At 42.0% G+C, this 20,546-nt stretch overlaps 1 protein-coding gene across 5 annotated transcripts in view; it reads right to left on the bottom strand.

Moving 5' to 3' along the window:
- Positions 1-1,339: 1,339 nt before the first annotated feature.
- SLC25A30 (solute carrier family 25 member 30) overlaps positions 1,340-20,546 on the bottom strand; it is a 29,060-nt gene continuing 9,853 nt past the window's right edge. For 4 of the 5 annotated variants that reach the window (XM_049853091.1, XM_049853090.1, XM_049853088.1 and 1 more), the window contains 9 exons: positions 19,885-20,004; positions 18,155-18,302; positions 14,032-14,126; positions 13,040-13,125; positions 9,856-9,951; positions 9,027-9,151; positions 7,608-7,746; positions 5,205-5,285; positions 1,340-4,253 (listed from right to left, as the gene is read on the bottom strand). In XM_049853091.1, coding sequence (XP_049709048.1) covers positions 4,212-4,253; positions 5,205-5,285; positions 7,608-7,746; positions 9,027-9,151; positions 9,856-9,951; positions 13,040-13,125; positions 14,032-14,126; positions 18,155-18,302; positions 19,885-19,948 — 876 coding nt within the window. In that variant the 5' untranslated portion in view covers positions 19,949-20,004 and the 3' untranslated portion in view covers positions 1,340-4,211. The remainder of the gene's footprint in view (positions 4,254-5,204; positions 5,286-7,607; positions 7,747-9,026; positions 9,152-9,855; positions 9,952-13,039; positions 13,126-14,031; positions 14,127-18,154; positions 18,303-19,884; positions 20,005-20,546) is intronic. The other variant, XM_049853092.1, reaches the window with a different exon arrangement.

Here is a 20,546-nt window from a genome sequence, read left to right on the forward strand (position 1 = left end):
TTCTTGGCAGCTGAGGAGAGCAAGATGGTGAATCTGTGCCGCTTTAGCTGATAGGGGACCTCCACTCCATAGCTGTCCTCACGATTCTCTGTTTCTTATTCCATTTGGTGCTTGGTTGAGTTCTTTATCCCTTCTTTTGACGCTTAGGATTCCTGGATTGACACTTGTCTGTTTTACTTAGTTTTTCGGGTCTTTGCTACGGAGGGACAGTGTGGTGCTTGTCTATAATGCCACGTTGGCTCCCTCCCCAATTATTTTTTACTGTGTTTAATTTAAATGTTAAGAAGATAGTCACTGTATAAACACAATGAAATACTACTCGGCCGTAAAGAGAAATGAAGTCCTGACGCATGCCACTACATGAGCTTTGAAAACATCATGCTGCGCAAAATCAGTCACAAAAGGTCAACTACTGCCTGATCTCATTTATATAAGCAAATATATAGAAACTAAAGATTCTTAGTGGTTGTCAGGGTGGGAGGGAGGGGGAAAGAGGAAGTTTTTGATTAGAGCATTGAGTTTATGTTAACAGTGGTGGAATGATTTAAAAAAGAATAGAGAAGGGTTGCAGAGCTTGAAGAATGTAATCAATGTTATTGAATTGTACATGCAGAAATTGTTGAGAGGTGTGTTTTGATACATACATTTTCAGACAATAAAATTAAAAAAAAAATAAGACAGGCACCTAGAAAACATTTTTAAGTGAAAAATTAAAGGAACTAGGTTTGCATTTAGTCCATTGGTTGTTTTCTGCCAACCAGCGGTGTCTTTGTCTGGTCTGTAGCTGGCCAAGAATCCCAGCATCTGCCTCTAGCCAACAGTAAACTTTAGGACTGAGTGACCTAGCTTGGCAGTTCACAGCAGTGATGTCATCACATTAATGTTCTGAATCCCCAGGCTGCCTTGACAAGCCAGCCCATGAATCAAGTGCCCTCGCCTGCACTGAGCTGGAGAGCAATTCCTATCATGGGAGGTCCCACAGGTCTGTGTGATAAAGATGATGACCCCAACAACTTCTCTATGCAGAGAAATGCCTGTTGCCACTTTCACCAACACTACTGCTACTCCAAGGAGCACTGGTACCACAACGGTTAAGTGATCAGCTGCTAACTGGAAGGTTGACAATTCAAACCTACCCAGCCGCTCCACAAGAGAAAGACCTGAAAATCTGCTTCTGTAAAGATTATAGCCAAGAAAACCTTATGGGGCAGTTCTACTTTGTCATATGGGGTTATTATGAGTTGGAATCAACTCAATGGCACCCAAAAACATTGCTACTACAGGCCTCTGGACTCTGCTCTGAGCTTAGTCTTTGTTTAAATGTTTCTATATATCTGAAATAACCACCAAACATTTTTTGTTATTATATATTACTCCAGTTTATTACATAAATGAAACAAGGTGTACACAACATATTCCAACACTGTTTAAATAAACAGTTCTACATATAAAGGCCTGTGAAAAACATATACTTTTTATATAACATATACTATCTCAAGTGTATGAATAAATATGGGGAACAGGAGCCTTTTTTATACCACAGATCAGCAACATTTAGCATCAGTGATTATACAAACCCATAAGCAAACAATAAAAACATTTTCTTCAACTTGGGTATAAAAACTAGAAACTCTTTTGCCATATTTAAGCAGTATCCAAAAAGGGTACTCCTGAAAAGAAGGCAACCAATTGTCCTAATTCCGCTGTCCCTTTGATAGAAGCCTCAAGAACTGTATGAACTCCTTTGGGAAGGAGAAAACAAAAGCAGATGAAGACTCTGTTCTATAGGGGGCTTAATAAATGAAGAATTGCTATATTTTTGTCTTAAAAATGTGCTCAAGTTTTAATTTCTTCTCATCTTGGTCTCAATATGTACATCATGTGAATAAATGGATATAATGAATATGGCCTGACAGTTACTCTTTACATGGTCTTTAAATGAACTTATTTCTACTCTTTCAGAAATTACAAGTACATTTAAAAAAGAAAATGTTTTCTACATTAAAACAAAACAAAACAAACAAAACAGTGGTTCATGAAAAGCAATTCTTTAAACTCAATGAACTCAAAAGTGAACGGCTGGCTATAGAAAGCCTTGACCCTGGGAAAGGAATGCTTGGTAAGAAAACACAATCTCTTGTCTCTGAACACGGGTTCAGTTTATCAGGGCTGAAGCCTGAATGAGCTCAGCTCTTGTGCATCACATGACCCTCCACTGCCATCAAGAGCAGGCCAGGATGACCTCCGGGATTTTCACCTTCGTCTTTTAGCAATGGAACACACGCCTGCCACCCCACCACCCTTCCTCCTTCCTTCCCCTTTTTAATGACTTTGTCTTAGCTCTTACTTTTGGAAATAAAATTCTGCTTCACAAAGTCTTTCAAAGGAAACATTAATAAAAAGAAGGCAAGGTGAAACTGACTGTGACGAAAACTGCCTGGTCCCTAAAAAGTCTGCATTCCTCCTATTCTGCCTCAATGGAAGAAGGTACCCCAAGGGCTAGTATTTTGCCCTGCACATTCTGTAGAAGTGGTCTGCCAGGGTGCCCCAGGGAGGGCATATTTAAATATTCTCACAGGGTAGAACTGAAGGACCCAAGCTAATACATTCACTTTCCTGTGGGTGTCCTCCACAAGTGTAAAGTTCAGGCCAAAACTAAAAACCAAATCAGTTGCCATCGAGCCAACTCTGACTCATGGTGACCCCATGTGTGTCTGAGTAGGCCTGTGCTCCACAGGATTTTCAATGGCTGAGTTTATGGAAGTAGGCGGCCAGGCCTTTTTTCCAAGGTGCCTCTGGGTGGACTTGAACCACTAACCTATTGGTTAGCAATGAGTGCATTAACTGTACTACCCAGCTACTAAGGGGTTCTCAGAGTCACCTTTTGTTTGAAAAGAATAGGATGAAGACAAGAAAGAGGGGGAACAATTTATCCTTACTGTCTTTAAAAGACAAAGAGAAATATGATGTATGTACTGTTACAAACAAGATAAAGAGGTGTACTAAAAGAAAGAGCTTTTAAAATTTCAATCATGTATTTTCCATCTAAACTAACTAGGAAGTCCAAAACAGGACATATTTTAACGTGACATGGCATGATCTAAAGTAAAGACTGAAAAGCTGGAAAAATCAACTCTTCAATTCACTAGCCACATTTTGACTGGCAAAACAAACTGAAACCTTAACTTACACGGTACTCTTGTCTTTCATCAAGGGCTTCCCTCACAATTACAGTGAGAGAACCATGATAATATGGCTCTCTTCTGTACATACAGTGTGTTCACGGGGGGTTATAGCTAGAAGACAGCCTGACATGGACACACCCTACAAGACAAGTGGCTGCATCAACATCATCAAAGAGGCGCAGCAGCCCGTCTTCTTCATTTGGGCCTCTATCCCAATATGTCATCATCCTCATTTTCTACGGAGCGAAAGAGATACAAGGAAGGCTAAGGAGCTTTGCTTAAAATCAGAGTGAATTACTAACATTACCTAAGGCAGAGCCCACACTCCTCGAAAACACCTGTGCCACCTTCCAAGCCAACAAATTACACCATGAGCTTATACATTAATACTGTGTAACAATTCCTCACAAAGGTCAAGTCTACAAAGGCTTAAAATCACTTATTATAAGTGAGAGATCCTGCCAAGATAGGAAGTTAAAACACAGTGCAATATTCCAAAGGTGGATTTCCTGTACTGCCTATACCAGTGGCTGGGAAGTCCAGGTCTTCACATGTGATGTTTCTTCAGCAGACTAGAAGCAAAAGCCCCAGATGGTCAGGGACAAAAATAGATTCTTGAAGGCTCCAACCCATGGTTCTGGTGAGCTTCTCCAGAGCAGTCTAAGAGTCTCTGCTAAGCACTGAGATGCACTGGGAGCTACTTTCCCCCGAAAAAACCGCCCACAGTTCCTGATTTTCTTGCAAAGTTTCTTGAGCAGAAACATGTATTTTGAAAGTTATCTTTGATGTCCAAGGGTACTTCAGTGGTAAAGACTAGCGTTTGGATGTTGCAGTTTATGTCATTAAACACTGGATGAGGCACGTCCAATGCCAACATAGCAACCTAAGCTAACCCAGTTGTCCTCTGTTGCTCACACCCAGGAATCTATGATGAGCCAAGCAGTGAGAAGCCGTGTGAACCACAGGAAGCTGTACTGTTTCGGAAGTTAGCATTTTCCAAGGGTATCTCATGCAGCCTGTGGCTTGTCACAAGTCCAATTTCTTCAACTGCTCGTATGTCACAAAGAACTGCAGGTATCGGTTAAGGCTGACAAAGAAAACGCCATCTTAACAACTCAAGCACATAAATACAAAGCTGCAAATAGCACTTCTGCTAGCAAGTACGTACGAACAGACCACGTGCCATGATCAAGGTTAAGTACGAGGGGATTCATGCTCAACCACTCCAAAGTATCTCCCCATAAGCCTTCCAGGTCAGCTTGGAATAGAAAGGTCAGAGCTGAGATACAAAAATCACCTAGCATCAGCTCCGTGACATGGCCTCTTCTAAGATGACAGCCACAGTGATTAGCTTTTGTGACTTCACTGGGGTAGGAAGAATTTACAGACAGCATTATGAGAGAGAGTTAACAAGCCCTGGGGAAACTATCCCCCAGGGTTTCTGCTAGGCAGACGCTCCTTGGGAGGAAGGAGAAGATAAAAACAAGCATGAGGGTGGTGAAAACCAAAAGCCCCTACTTCATAATTCTGCCTTTCCACGTCTGATAAACTGCTACTCCTTCCCTACCTCTCACAGTGGCACACGGGCAATAGTGCTGATCAGCCAAATAATCCTGGAGCTCAGCCCGGTTCATCCTGAGGCATCCTCTGACATCCCAGACACTGCTGCCAAGCCACACCCTTCCCACGGGTGGCTGGGGATAGGAAATCACTCCTGGTCTCTCTCTGAACTCACACAGACTAGGCCCTCAGCTTCTAGAACAGTCTAAAAATTATTTTTATGATAGCATTACCTTCCAATAGCACCATCATGGAGACAAGATTCACAGTGCTTAACACAGACTTTATATTTCCTAAAAAAAAAAAAAAGAAACTGGATAGACATTTCTCACAATCAGAGAAACTCAAAACAATAAGAACCTACTTCTAAATTATAGTTAATAACGTAAAAATTCATAAAAACAGTGTTCTTTTAACTACATTTTTTCTTTTCAGACCAACTACCACAGAAAAGGATACGATGATATTCCAAGGACCAAGTCTCAACCAATTTGGCCAAAACCCTTTATACAGAGCAAAAAACCCTTCATTCTTCCATGTCTGTTTTAAGAAGAAAAAATAAAACTTTACTTTCAAATTATGTCAAATACATTAATAATTAGTGGGCTAAACATAAAACTACCACATGACCCAACAATCCCAATCCTAGGTATATACCCAAAATAAAGCAGGCATGTAAATTTGTACACCAATGTTCATTGCAGCACTGTTCACAGCAGCCAAAAGGTGAAAAGAACCCAAATGTCCATCAATGAATAAATGGATAAACAAACCATGGTACAACAGGATATTTACTCCAGCATAAAGAAATGAAGTTCTGATACATGCTACATGGATAAACTTGAAAACATTATGCTGAGTAAAATAAGTCAGACAAGGACAAATATTAAATGATTCCCCTTATGTGAAATATCTAGAATAGGCAAGTATATAGAGACCAAAGTTTATTAGCAGTTTCCAGGGGTGGGAGAAAGGGGGAAAAGGGACATCTTAGCTTAGGAGGCACTGAAATTTCTCTTACTGGTGGTGGAATAATTTAGGAAGAGATAGTAGTGACGGCTACACAACCTGATGAACATAACCAATGTTACGTTCATGATGTTACATTTTGTTATGAATATTGTCACCACAATAAAATAATTTTTAAAATAATTTAATAACAATTTTTAAAAAATAGCAGTTGGACTGATTTATTCTTCTTGAAAATAAAATCCTGTTTGGAAGGACTCTCTAAGAAATCGTTGTGTGCTTTCTCCTTTTCAAAACAGGCGACTGAGAGCTTGACATAACTAACACCATGATGAACCCGTAAGTTCTGTTTTGCCTGCCTTCTCCTTTCTGCATACGTTTGTTTTGATGACTTTTAGTGACTTTGTTTTGCTCTGTCTGGCCACCTGTGACTTAGGACCCCCACAGGAAGAATCGAGCCCAGGTGTCTGGCATGTGTATCTTTAGCCCAATAAGGAGATGTCTGGCATATATCTCTTTAGTCTGATAAAGAGTCTCTTGTAACTATCTTGTAATGAATAACTCATATGGCCATGCCATCTGTGGGCTATAAAGACACTTCCATCCTTAGTAAAAATCATATATAAGCTCTAATGTAAAACTGCCTTTTGGGACTCCACAGAGACAGGCTGTGTTGCTGTCAGATTGCTCGTTGGTGTCACCTCCTAAATAAACTTTCTCTTTCTATCTGACTTGGAGTACATTTCATTGGCTCAACTGCTTCAGGGCACTGACCCTAATCAGGTAACAATTGGTCTGTCTCTTTTTTTGTTTTTTAAAGCTTCTGCATAGGTTGAAGACTAAGGCTCCATGCCAAATAACGCCACACAGAGTAGAACAGTGGTTGAAATTAGGCTTGATTCCAACTTTCATGCCATTTGGGTTCATAAATAGGTCTGAAAGAAGCAATGGTCATAAAGGTATACAGAGCACCAAGGTTTCATAAGATGTTGGATGGATAAAAATAACAAGTATCTTTGCTTCATTAAGCAAATATTTGAAGTCTGGAAAATGGAACCACAAAGGTGGTCCCAAATCACTGGCTGCTAGCAATCTAATGGGAAGACAGCCACAAGCTTTCACCCACTCATAAGCCGCAGCCCATTATTTAAGCTGAGAATTCCAGTAAGATCCATGAGGCCCTTTGAGAGAGACATCAGAATGAAGGATACTCATTCCAATTTGACTCCACAGGAAGGAGGTGGATTTTGGAAGGAGACACAGTTTTACTATGATCACAGTGATAATTTCATTACTCTTCAGAGCACAGCAAAGGTATAAAGAAAACAAATTTTCATTTCTAAATATTCACTGAGATTTTGTAGTTATAAAAGAGAACCCCAGTGTGGCAAGAATCGTGTACTGTATGTCCATCTCAAGGCTTTACAGCATCACTCATATTAGTTTTAAAAGCTCTCACCACTTAGATACTCTTAGGTAAAATCTATTTGTGGGGGAAGGGCTCATTGATTGAAGCAATCTGCTAGAACACTTAAGATCAAACAAAATAAGTTTCCTTATTTCATAACACTGTCCCTTATTATTATCAATAATAGTTACTAACTATTGAGGGCTTACTACATTCCAGGTGCTATGCTAACCACTTTACAGGCATTATCTCACTCTTCACAATGATCTGTGATGGAGGTGCTATTATTGTCCCCATTTTTAACTTATGAAGAAACTGAAGGACAGGGAGAATAAGTATCTTGACCAAAATCAATCAATTTATAAGTGACATATCCTTAGGTTTTTCTTACTCCAAAGTCTGTGTCCTTAAATTATTATGAGGGTAACACGGAAGCCAATGGACTATGAAAGGAACCATGAGCCTGCAAGGACATTCATCCTTACCTGTAATAAGCAATCCAGGGTACCTGTGGGGCCAGAACATCTACCGTCTCGAAGGACTCTCTGGTTCATCATGCGGGTTCTCACAACATCAATAGGGTTTGAGGCCAAGGCCCCCGCCAGACCACAGATGAAACTTGAGCTACAAAGATGATACCATTGGGCACATAAGCTACAACCACCACTACCAAAGGCAAGAAAGAGGCTCCTTCCAAACTATGTTAAAATACCACATGGAAAGACGAAATGAGTCAGGAGCAAGCTCCATATCTAGAAAGCTGCACAAACTTATTCAACACCAGCACTCTTCACACTGGCTAGAAATTTTAGCCACAACTAAGAATATTTTTGAGGTTCTGGAATGCCACAGAATTATGGAAACATGGAAGAAATGCCCTCTAAGGATGATCTATTCCATTTATCATAGGCACCAGGAGCCTGAGTGGCACAAGCAATTTCCGATCAGCTGTTAATCTAAAGGTTGACAGTTTAAAACCCACCCAAAGACTGTGAGGAAGAAAGGCCTGGGAAAGTGCTTCTGTAAAGTTTACAGCCAAGAAAACCCTATGAAGCATTCTTCTCTGCATACATGGGGTTGCCACGAGTTGGAATCAACTTGATAACGATGGGTCTGCTTTCTTTTTTTAGGTATCAGAGTAATTCTAGCTATATCCTAAGCATATTGTTCTCAAAGATCAGAAAAAAAAGACTTCCTCACTGTAATGCCCACCAGGGGTATAAACTTTCAGTCTCACAAGACTACTAGAGGCCACACTTGGTGCCAATTAACTTAAAACAGGGCTTCTCAACCTTGGTACTATTGGCATCTTGGACCAGATAGTTCATTGTCAGGGGTGGATCTGCATACGGTATGAAGGATGTTGAGTGGCATCCCTGGCCACTAGATGCCAGTAGGAAATCGCCCAAGCTGTGACAATCAAAACGGTCTCTGGACATTGCTATATGTCCCCTGGGGGACAAAACTGTCCCCACAATAAGTTAAATAAATTATGATATATTCATACAACATGATCATCTGTAGCTATTAAAAATAAATGACTAAATCTGTATGTACTAACATGAAAAGGTATTTGGACTGTATTATTAAATTTTAAAAAGTGAGAGAATGCAAAGCATGATCCTATTCGTGTAATAAAGTACATGTAATATACTTTTACAGACATATTCATATATGTATAGAAAATACCTGGAAGATACTTACATATGCTAAAAATGGTTATCTGTGTAAAAGGATAAGGACTTTTCCTTTTTCCTGGTATACTTCTTTATGGTGATTTGTCAAATATGAAAACATAATACTTTTATAATAAACTTTCTTTAAATTTCTAGAAATTTGTACCAAATTTCCACTTAACCTCATTCACACACAAAATAATAATTTTAAAAAAACTGCAAACATACAGGAAGTGGGTATATACAGTGTCTCCCATCAGGCCAGAGAGGATCAGATGCTTTTTGGTGATGTCATAGATAGGCAGCTCCACGCCAACAACAATGGCAGCCCTCTGAGCAGTAAGGGATACGCCCTGGGTGAAAATATTAATGAAAAAATGATTCAGATATTAGGTACTTTCTACAGAACACGCCCTGCAAATTTACAAAGCTTCAAATTCATGAACTATGAACAATTTTTATGTAGAGCAACATAGTGGTAAAGACTTGGGCTAGAGGCCAGAAGTTCCTGAGTCTAATTCTGGTTCTGGCACTAACCCTATGACCCTGGCCAGGACAAGTCACCTCTCAAGCCTCCGGTTTCCCTTTACAGACTGACGGATTGTGCTGAAATGACCTTTAGGGTCTATTCTATGAACTGATGAGTCACCAGAATCCTGGGCAGCAGCACTTCATCCCAGTGCTTGTCTACTAACACAGCCTTCATTTTAGAGCCATGGAACCAGAGAGATCAAAAATCCCATGGAACCATAACCCAGAAACCTTTCCCATAAGAATTAAAAAAAAGAAAAAGCAAGCAAACAAACAAAATTAAAAAACCACTCAACTATTCGTATATACAAATTATTCAAAAGGTACTTGACATCACGACTCAGTTCTTGTATTTCCATTTTGCAGACAAGGAAGACGTTATCTTTAAGAGCACATACTGTCACCTTCTCCCCTAATTCCGTTATGCCATTGGATTAAGATAAAAGGATGGAACCGGGAAAAATAAATTAAAAAAGGTAAGAAGGTAAGAAGCAATCAGTAGGTCGGATCCCTTTTCTCTGCTCACCTTCCACAGTCCTCTCGTTCCCTCTTGCTGGTAGATGTTCATGAAGTTGCCTATCATTCCTCCTTGAATGGTGCTGTTCTGGGCTTGCATTCGTATCTAGAGATTGTTTTAAAGACCAGCGTGAGAAGGAAATGAGCATGTTCCCCAATCCAGTATTCACCTCTGAAAACCATTCAATCAGTGCTTAATTATGATTAATGGAAAAAATTGTAAGTTAAGTATTACTACGATGCTAGCTTAAAATGTCCTCAGCAGGGCTGTGGGACCATGATCTCAGGGAACATCTAGCTCGGTTGGCATAACATATAAAGAATATGTTCTACATTCTACTTTGGTGAGTAGTGTCTGGGGTCTTAAAAGCCTGTGAGTGGCCATCTAAGATACTCTACTGGTCTCACCCCTTGGGAGCAAGGAAGAATGAAGAAAACTGAAGATACAAGGGAAAGATTAGTCCAAAGGAGTAATGAACCACATCTACCGTGGCCTCCACCAGACTGAGTCCAGAGCAATGAGATGGTGCCCAGCTTACCACCACTGATGGTTCTGACAGAGATCACAATAGAGGGTCCTGATAGCTGGAGAAAAATGTAGAACAAAATTCTAACTCAAAAAGAAAGACCAGACTTGCTGGCCTGACAGAGACTGGAGAAACCCTGACAGTATGGCCTCCGAGACCCTTTCAGCTCAGTAACGACGTCACTCCTGAGGTTCGCCCTTCAGTCAAAGATTGAACAGGCCCATAGAACAAAACAAGACCAATGGGGCGCACCAGCCCTGGGTCAGGGACCGGAAGACAGGAGGGGGCAGAAAAGCTAGTAATAGGGAACCCAGGGTTGAGAAGGAAGAGTGTTGACATGTCGTGGGGTTGTTAACCAATGTCATAGAACAATGTGTGTACTGTTTGATGAGAATCCAGTTTGTTCTGTAAACCTTCATCTACAGTATAATAATAATAAAAAAAGTCCTCAGCAGACCAAAAACAGGTAAGGATTGGTTCTTAGGAACTCTGGAGTCCTTAAAAAGCACCTAGCACACAGACCAGAGTCCTGTATATGGCAGTTCATTAACTGTCAAAAAAAAAATGATTTAAAAAAAAAATAGTCCTTTGAGAGGGAAAGAAAAGAGTGTATTTCCCTACAGGTTACTACATAGGAAAGAGAAAATGTTGGCAATTCTAAAGATTGTATATAATTAATAACAGCATTCGGTGTACTTGGCAGCACTAAGCATTTGCAAACGTAGTTCTTAAATTGGTTACTCTAAGTCACCACTATTTCCAGTCAGCTGAACCAAAAGGAATGCAGACGAGATGGCCACGAGATGGCCACGTGACGCCTGCTATGCTCCGTTACACCTGAACTTACTACCGAACTTCACAACGGCAGTGGACTCCACATGATCTGGATTCTGACATAAAAATAACATTTGATGTATCTCTTTGCAGTTTTCAGAATGAAAAGGGATTTCTCACCAAAAAATTAGTACCTTATTTTTGTTTAGGGCGTGTAGTTGAATAGTGTCCCCCAAAACCTCACATCCATCTGGAACCTCCGAATGTGACCTTATTTGGAAATCAAGTCTTTGCAGATTTTGACATGAAATCTAAACTCAATGTATGGTCTCCTTACAAGAAGCAACTGGAGAAGATGGAGGCAGAGACTGGGGTGGTGTGTCTACAAACCAAGGAAGGCCAAGGATTGCCAGCAGCCACCAGAAGCCAGGAGAAAGGCATGGGATGGTTTTCCCCTCAGAGCCTCCAGAAGGAGGCTGCCAATGCTTTGATTTCAGACTTCAAGCATCCAGAATGTTAGAGAATAAAATCCTGTTATTTTAAGCCACCAATTTTGTGGTAATTTCTTACAGCAGCCCTAGGAAACTAATCCAAGGAGCAAATGCATCACCTCTAACTTTTAAACCAAAAAAAAAACAAACCCGTTGTCACTGAGTCGGTTCCAGTTCACAGCGATGCCACGTGTTACAGAGTAGAACTGCTCCATAGGGTTTTCTTGGCTATAATCTTCACTGAAGTGCACCACTAGGCTTTTCTTCCACGGTGCCACTGGGTGGGTTCGAACCACCTACCTTTAGATTTAAAGTTAGGTGCAAACCATCTGTACCTCCTAGGGATCTCTTCAGACTTCTAAAAGGAACTGTTACTGCCATGCTAACGTTGGGAAATAAACCAAGACGTGGGAACTGCCTCTCCCTAAGCCCTGAGACATGCTGGAGACATTAATAGGAGCATGGATAGTTTTCTCTTGCTCTCCTACCCCAACCAGCATAGGGTAAAATTATGGCAAAAGTACCTGTGTTTCTTCTTCACAACACAGGCTACACCTTCACTGTGGTGTATGCATAACTGCAATGTACTTAACATGCTGAGTAACATTTCAGGGCTTCTCCAAATCCTCCATTAGACTAAAGGCTCCCTAAGGGCAGGGTCCTTGTCTTACTTTGCATTCCAAGCACCTAGTACACCAGATGATACAAGGTTACATAACGGGGGAAAGGGGAGGTAAAGAAATACCCGGAGAGGGTTAAAAAGTAACTCCTCCCCCATTTTTATTTTATAGAATGAGTTATACCCCTGCCTTACTCCAAAAAGGATTTAAGGAGGCTGTATTCCTTGTAGTCTCAATAAGGTCGCCTGATGTGTTACAGCTGGCTATAGCAGCCCATCCGTTTTCAGTGAAGCAATAAAATAAGAGATTTTTCAGTGAAAAAAGAAATTCAAATGTGCCTAAATCTAAACTATTTATTCCTGCTTAATTACCAGAAACCTGAGCTCTACTTTTGAGCTCATCTGTATCACTGGGAAAATCACCTAGTGGGTATATAAAAGTTACGGTCTTCACAGCATGTAAATTACAGATTCACATATACCTGAACCAAACCAATCCTGCTGCCACTGAGTTGATTCCAACTCATGATGATCCCATGGGTAGAACAGAGTAGAACTGCTCCAAAGGGTTTTATTGGCTATAATCTTTACAGAAACAGGTCACCAAGCTTTTCTTCTGCAGTGCTGCTGGGTGCGTTCAAACCGCCAACCTCTCTCTTAGTAGTCATGTGCAAACTGTGCCACCCAGTACACAGAAAATCTGCAGATTTTCATTATCTGAATATTGTTCTCAATAAAAAAATGTGGAAGGTAACTATATAAGATACAAACAGCACTGCTTACTTTTAAAACATCAGTTGGATTGGCAATGGCTGAGGATATGACTCCAGAGAGAATTCCACACACAACGTTAATCAACAGGGTTTCATCTGTAAACAAAGACATGTCATTATCTGCCCCAATATTTACAGAGTTTTCCTGTAAGTCATTCAAATACGTAATTTATTTACATGCCACTCGTTCAGCTTAAGATATTAAAGAAATTTATACTTTATGAATCAAGTAATTTAAAAAGGATTAGGAACTTTGCTAACTAAAGAGATTTTACTTAGAGAAATTGCTTGATACCTAAAAAGCATTGTGAATCATCAGACAAAGTGAGTAACCATCTATCATTTTATTCTTGTGTGTAAATTCAGACCATCCTAACCAAGATGAGACACATCTGCTAGGAGAATAAAAAAGACATGCTTCTGCAACTGGGAGAATCATTTGGCACAGGAAGTTTTAAAGCACATCTTATCTATTTCAAAATAAAATGAACACTATTGAAGTCCTTCCAAAGCATCTTAGCTCCTGCTCACCATTCTTATTTAACAGTGACTGGTGCCTGTTCCCTTGTAAAAAAGTAACAAAATTCTATGGATTAAAACAGAGTCACAGAACCAACCGGCAATAGAGTATTAGGACACAGAGTTGTTAATTCTAAGAAATGTACCCCTTGCTTTCCTGGAAAATAGGCAGTAATTCATATGACTTTAGGAACTTTTGAGTAGGAGAAAACTATAAAGATACATCCTCTAGTCTAGTTATTTTGGAAGTGAGGGCAACTATAATAAAGATTGTTCCCTGCAATCGTGACTTCCACCAGGTTCCCTACATTCAGCTGATGACTGACTTGCTTTAAGCACTGCTCGTTTTAGACCTGACACCCAGAGTTCTCAAGCAGTAGGTCGTCACAAATAAGCTGAAGAAAGTCTCATCCAAAACCACTTGAATAAAAAGGCCAACACCCCACCACCTGTCCACTAGAGGAAAAAGGATTCCCCACTCACCTTCTGGGCGTTCAACAAACAACCGCTTCAAGCTCTGGTAAGTGCCTATCTTGATTGTGCCATAAGAAGCCTGGCGTAACATTGCAGGGGCAATTCTGTCAAACCAATGTACAAAGGGACAAAAAAAACTCACTTAAAATCCTCTAGGAAACCCATACACAGAGATACAATCATGCATCTGCCTTTCACAATCAAACTATGCTAAAATACCCACTGCGGGCGAGTCAGTTCCAACTCAGTGACCCCAAAGGGTTTCCAAGGCTGTAATCTTTTATGGAAGGAGATTGCCACATCTTTCTCCTACAGAGCAGCTGGCGGGTTCGAACTGCTGGCCTTTTGGTTAGCAGCCAAGCACTTTAACCACCGTGCCACCAGGGTTCCTTATGCTAAATTACCAAAAACCCAAACGCATTGCTGTCGAGTTGATTCTGACTCATGACGACCCTACAGGACAGAGTGCCTCACAGGGTTTCCAAGTAGCAGATGGTGAATTCGAACTGCTGATCTTTTGGTTAGCAGCCGAGCTCTTAACCACTATGCCACAGGGTTCCTATGCTAAAATAAAAAATAAAAAACCACACCCACTACCATCGAGTCAATTACGACTCATAGTGACCCCATAGGATTTTCCCAAGGCTGTAAATCTCTACGGAAGCAGACTGCCACGTCTTTCCCCTGTGGTACCTCGGGGTGGTTTCGAACCTCCAACCTTTAGGTTAGCAGTCAACAGCTTTACCTACTGTGCTACAAGGTATCCTTATGCTAAAATAGTGCTCTTAAATTGCTAATCCAACAAAAACACAGGAGAGTTCAGTTAAATGTATGCAAATTATTAGTTCATTAAGTAAAAAATCAGCCCCTCTTATTTATGCTCAGTGAAAATGTAAATGAATATGGAGTTTAATATGCACCCCCCCCCCCCCAAAAAAAACCTGTTGTTGTTGGTTGAGTCGATTTGATTCTGACTCATAGTGACCCTATAGGACAGAGCAGAATTGCCCCCATAGGGTTTCCAAGGAGTGGCTGGTAGATTAGAACTGCTGACCTTTTGGTTAGCAGCCACTGCACCACCAGGGCCCCTCAATACTCCCATTCATGTTAAGATGAAAGAGCTTTCTCTTCTGAACGCAAAGCACTTCATGAAATCTGAAATCTGGCATCAGCACCAGCTAAGCATACTGCAAACACCTCTAATTCTTCCAGGGTTGCTCTGGAGCTCATCTCCTACCTCCTGGGTGGCCCTAATCCAGTTATCTCCTCTCCAGTTCCTTCCTCAATGCAATTCTGAACCAAGTTCAAAATCCAATAACCGGAAACACAAGCCTCCATCCCATATGTCCCTCCAGTGATGCCTGACCACCCCAAAACCGCCCTGTGGCATTTACACTCCCCAGCTCTCTGTCAGCACTTCCCACCTCCTCAGACTGTGATCTGGCCTCCCTTTACCTACTCCATTCACCAAAGTGACCAATCATCTTTGTCAATAAATTAAATGACACCTGTCAATTTGTATCTTATGTATTCTCTTTGAAATATGCACAACTGGCTACCCTCTGTCCTCCTCACTGCTGTCCCATAGGGTTTCCAAGGCTGTGATCTTTACAGAAGCAGACTGCTACATCTTTCTCCCACAGAGCGGCTGGTGGGTTCAAATTACAACCTTTCAGTTGGTAGCTGAGTGCTTAACCAGTGTGCCACCACAGCTCCTTATTGTAACATTACCCTCATTCATTTCTTCGCTTTCCTCTGCAGCAACTCTGGTGGTCCCTAAGATTCTATCCCACACTTTCTTCTCTCCTTTCTCAACACGCTCCCTGGAGGGCTCATCTACTCCCAGGGCTTCAACTGCTGCCCAGAGACAGATGACTCCTAAATCTGTCTCTGAGCCAAGGATGTATTCCCAAATCTTCTAGACTTCTCCATTTAAACGTCCCCCACACGCCTCCAGATCAAGTGGCCCAAACTGAACTCATTTTCTTCCCTCTCCAAGCAAGCAGCTTCCCCTCTTCTGTTTCCTAGACCAGGGAATGAATGACCATCCAGACACTGGCCAAAGCTAGAAACCTAAACACGAGCCTTGTCCCCTCCTTCCCCACTGTGTCCTACTATGTGAGGTTACTCAGTACTGTCGATCCTACCCTCTAAACAGCTTCCTAACTTGTCTCCCTCCTCTCTGTCCCCAAGACCAATACACAGTTCAGATCCTCGTCCTGGCTCTCTACACGAGAGTCCTGCTTCCAGTGTAATCTATCTTTAATTATTTCTCCATATGGCAGGCAGTCATCTTTTAACGATGGAAACCTCATCATGTCAGTCCCCCAACTTAAAACCCTTCTGTGGCTTATGTCCACAATAAGCACACACACACAAACCAAAACGAGCTGCCAACATGTTGACTCCAACTCATGGCAACCACATGTGTGTCAAAGTAAACTATATACCATAGGGTTTTCAATGACTGGTTTTTTTTTGGAAGTAGACTGTCAGGCCTTTCTTCTGAGGCACCTCTGGGTGGACTTGAACCTCTAACCTTTTGGTTAGCAGGCAGTGCATTAATTGTTTGCATCACCCAGGGACTCCTACCATAAGCACAGCAAATTTAAGTGTTACAGGTAGCCATGCAGACACCATAGTGAGTGAAGTGGGCTGGGTCTAACTACACACACATACACTATGTGAGTAGTAGAGGTCTTGGTAAACAGAGGAAGTATCCTCAACTCCAGCTGCTGTTGTCATACATGAATGCATGTGGACCTGGTGTGGAATTTTTTTGAGAAGATGAAACCCCAGATTTTTCACATGCAATTACACATTTTAAAATATTCGATCAATTGAAAAACAAAAACCTCTGGAGGTTGGAGAGCAGGCTCTGGGCCACCAGTTTGCAACCTCTGGTGTAGTGGATAAAATCAAGATGCTTAGCATGGCACAAGACTGTCCATGTCCCGAGTCCTTACCACCACTCCAGCTCCATCTCTTGCTCCTCACCAACCCCCATACTATATCTACGCAGAATTAAATTACTTGCAGTTCCTAAAATGTATCATGCTCTCTTACATGTGCTACTGGCTCTGAATGAAAACAGGTACCCTCTAACTTTACCTGGATAGAGCAGCTGAAAACCTCCCACCTCCCCTGTCCCCACAGTCTGGGCTTGATGCCCTGCCTCTCTAGACTCTGAAAGTGTGAAGTCCCTGTTCACACATCTGCAGCCCCCACTAAGCTACAGCTCCTTAAGGACAGTGTGCTGCTGAGTCTCCATCTATCCCCCAGATCTGTTCTCACCCGTCTCTGCCCAGCTCTGTGCCCTGAGAGGCTGATGCCTATGGACTATACCTACACACTGTATCACCCAGGCTCCCCTGCCAGCTGACTTCCAGGTGGACTCCACAGGGTGGAGACAGGAAGGAGGAGAGAGAAGTAGGGATTCATTTGCCAGCTCACTCCTTCCTGGGCTCTACCAAAGCCTCCTCTACAACTCCTGTTTGCGCTACGTGGGCTCTCCTGCCAGGCTCCCACCCTCAGTGGGCTCTGGTGACTCAAGTCCCTGCCCTGCCCCTTGGTCCTAGGGTTGACAACATTTCTCACTTTGTTAGTTTCTAGGTGCCTCAGCATCTTTCAACAGTTCCTTCATTTAAACCACCTGAGGAACCGTTTCCTGAGAGGCTCTGGTATAGGCAGAGTCTGATTCCCTTTCCCATCCAGCATCTATAGCACACGATTTCATTAAACGCTGAAGGAAAGAAAAGGAGTTCACTGCAGCTCTCGGCTATGGAGGACACTGTAGCATTTCCATTATGGCAAAAACATCAGCAATTCCGAATAGCTAAGGGGCAGGGCTATTTGCAGAGTGAAAAATTGAATTACGGGATATTTTAGAACAAATGTAATTCGTGCATTATTGACCATACTTAAGTATCATTAAGAACGTAGTTTCGCCAAAAACTTCCTACATAAAATACATATTTACAAATAAAGTTGAAAATAAAAGTGGAAAATCTACAATGCTGACTGTCCTTTTCCAATACACTTCAAATGTTTACTTTTTCTCTGTGAAGTCTGTCTTCAGTTGATACATCTGCAAGGGTCTACACTGAACTGTACTGCACAAAGGTCTACTCACCCTGAATACAGCGCTTTCAGCCCTTCTTCTCTGCCTATCCTCACCAATGCGTGCAACATGCCACGATACCTAATTTCTTTAAAGTTTGCATCGTTTGTCTGGCCTTGAATCTGGAGACGTGTCTTGGTTAAATCAATCGGAAATGTGCCTTAAAATTTTAAAGAAAGAAAAAAATTCATTTAATCAAACAGGAGTTCCACAAAATACAAGATACACAGTATTATATTACTGAGAAAACACTCAGGCTATAATATAAACCAAGAAACACAATTAAGAAACGGTAGCAGTATTTTTTTTTTTTTAATTATTTTTAGGAACCAAAAGATGAACAAAACTCAAAAAATACACACACATGCATTTTCCTATCTGTACTTTTAACATTTACACCCTGACTTATTCCCCACAGGATCTGAGTAGCCTACATTGCTGTCAATATTACCAATACATGGAGTGATTTATGCAAATGGAAAAGTCCATTAAAAAAAAGTTACTATTCTTTACATATGTGAAGGCTAAAACTGGAGGTTCAATATGAAGTAAAAAAGTTCACTTTCTAAATGATCCACATTTCTCACTTAAGAATGATTGATTTTATAGTCTAAAATTAAATCTGACACCTGCACCCATTGCCTTTGAGTAGATTCCAACTCTTAGAGACCCTACAGAACAGAGTAGAACTGCCCCACACAGTTTCCAAGGGGCAGCTGGTGGATTTGAACTGCCAACTTTTTGGTTAGCAGCCAAGCTCTTAACCATTAACGATGCAGCTAAAAATATTTAATATAGTACCTAATAAGACACCAAAAAGAAACTAAACCTGTTGCCACTGAGTCAATTCCAACTCATGGCTACCCTATGTGGTACAGAGAAGAACTGCTCCATAGGGTTGTCTTGGCTGTAATCTTAACAGACACAGACCATCAGGCCTTTCTTCCATGGTACCATTGGGCGGGTTCAAACTACCAACCTTTACATTAGCAGCTGAGTGCAAATTATTTGCACCACCTAGGGACCTAACAGGTAGCTCACTCAAATATATAAAGCCCATACTCAGAATGACATCAGTGGGAAACCCCACCAGCGGAGAACCTAAGCAGGTGGGTGGTTAACATGTCTCAACTCCTCCTCAGGGCGGCCGGTCCTCAGACAGCAGTGACTAGAGCCCTGGGAGCAAATCAGGCGTTCAGCCCAGCACCCGGCACTCAGTAGCTGCTCGATCAGTATCTGTCGAATGAATGAATCAAGAGGGGAATAAAGAGACAGCCAGGATCTGGTGTGCGACGCACCGGATGAGGAAGTCACAAACAGGACGTGGATAATGTCCATAAGCAGAAACACTGAATAATTACAGTCGGTCTACTCTGGCTTAAGGAAGACCCTTGAACACCTTAAAACCTTACGGCCAAATGTGTTAACTGCGGCCACACGAGGAAAAAGACAAGGCAAAAAGAGACTGATGCAATCCAAAAATGAATTATCAAACTTCTGTTTGATCCACAGGCTCAAATTTCTCTCCACTAAACTTTAAACCCTAAACTGCTAATAAGTAGACAAAATGACTGTTTTTGTCTTAAAAATATACCAAACAAGGAAAGAATTTGGAATTTTGAGATTAGGGTTTCACAGTGCACATTCTGTGCTGGCACCACACGCACACCAAATCCCAAAGTGTGACCTTAAATTTGAAACACCGTCACATGCAAAGTGACTCCAGCATGGACACAGCTTACCGCACTCGGCTGTGACGGAGGCCAGCCCTCCGTACACAAACGGCTTCCAGTTGGGGGCCGACATTCTCACCGACCTCCCTTCCCTGATTTACAGAAACATAGCCTCCAACAGCGTTTTTCCTGGACACAAAAGCAAGATATTGCAAAGCTGTAAATTCTCACACTGGTAGTTTCTTCTCTAAATTCCTTCATTACCCCCTGTAACAACGCCCCCCTCCACCCCCTGCTACAACGCCCCCTCCACCCCCATGACAATGCCCATTCACCCCGAGACATCGCCCCCCTCTACCCCCTGCAACAACGCCCCTCCACTCCCCCAACTGCATCCCCCTCCACCCCCTGCAACGATGCCCCCCTCCACCCGCTGCAACACCCCTTCCGCCTCCCGCAACAATGCTCCCTCTACCTTTGCAACAACACCCCCCTTCACCCTCTGCAACAATGCCCCCCTCTACACCCCACGCCCCCTTCTACACCCTACAAGCAACCTCCATCCCCTGTAACAATCCCCCTCCACCCCCTGCAACAACACCCCCTGCAACGACACCCCCCTCCACACCCTGCAACCTCCCTTCCATCCCTGCCACAATCCCCAAGGGGAGCCTTGCCTTGATAAGACAAAGAACCTCTAAGTCCTAAACCCCAAATCAGCAATTACTAAT

The sequence above is a fragment of the Elephas maximus genome, chromosome 14, assembly GCF_024166365.1.
Source record: "Elephas maximus indicus isolate mEleMax1 chromosome 14, mEleMax1 primary haplotype, whole genome shotgun sequence".
NCBI lineage: Eukaryota > Metazoa > Chordata > Mammalia > Proboscidea > Elephantidae > Elephas > Elephas maximus.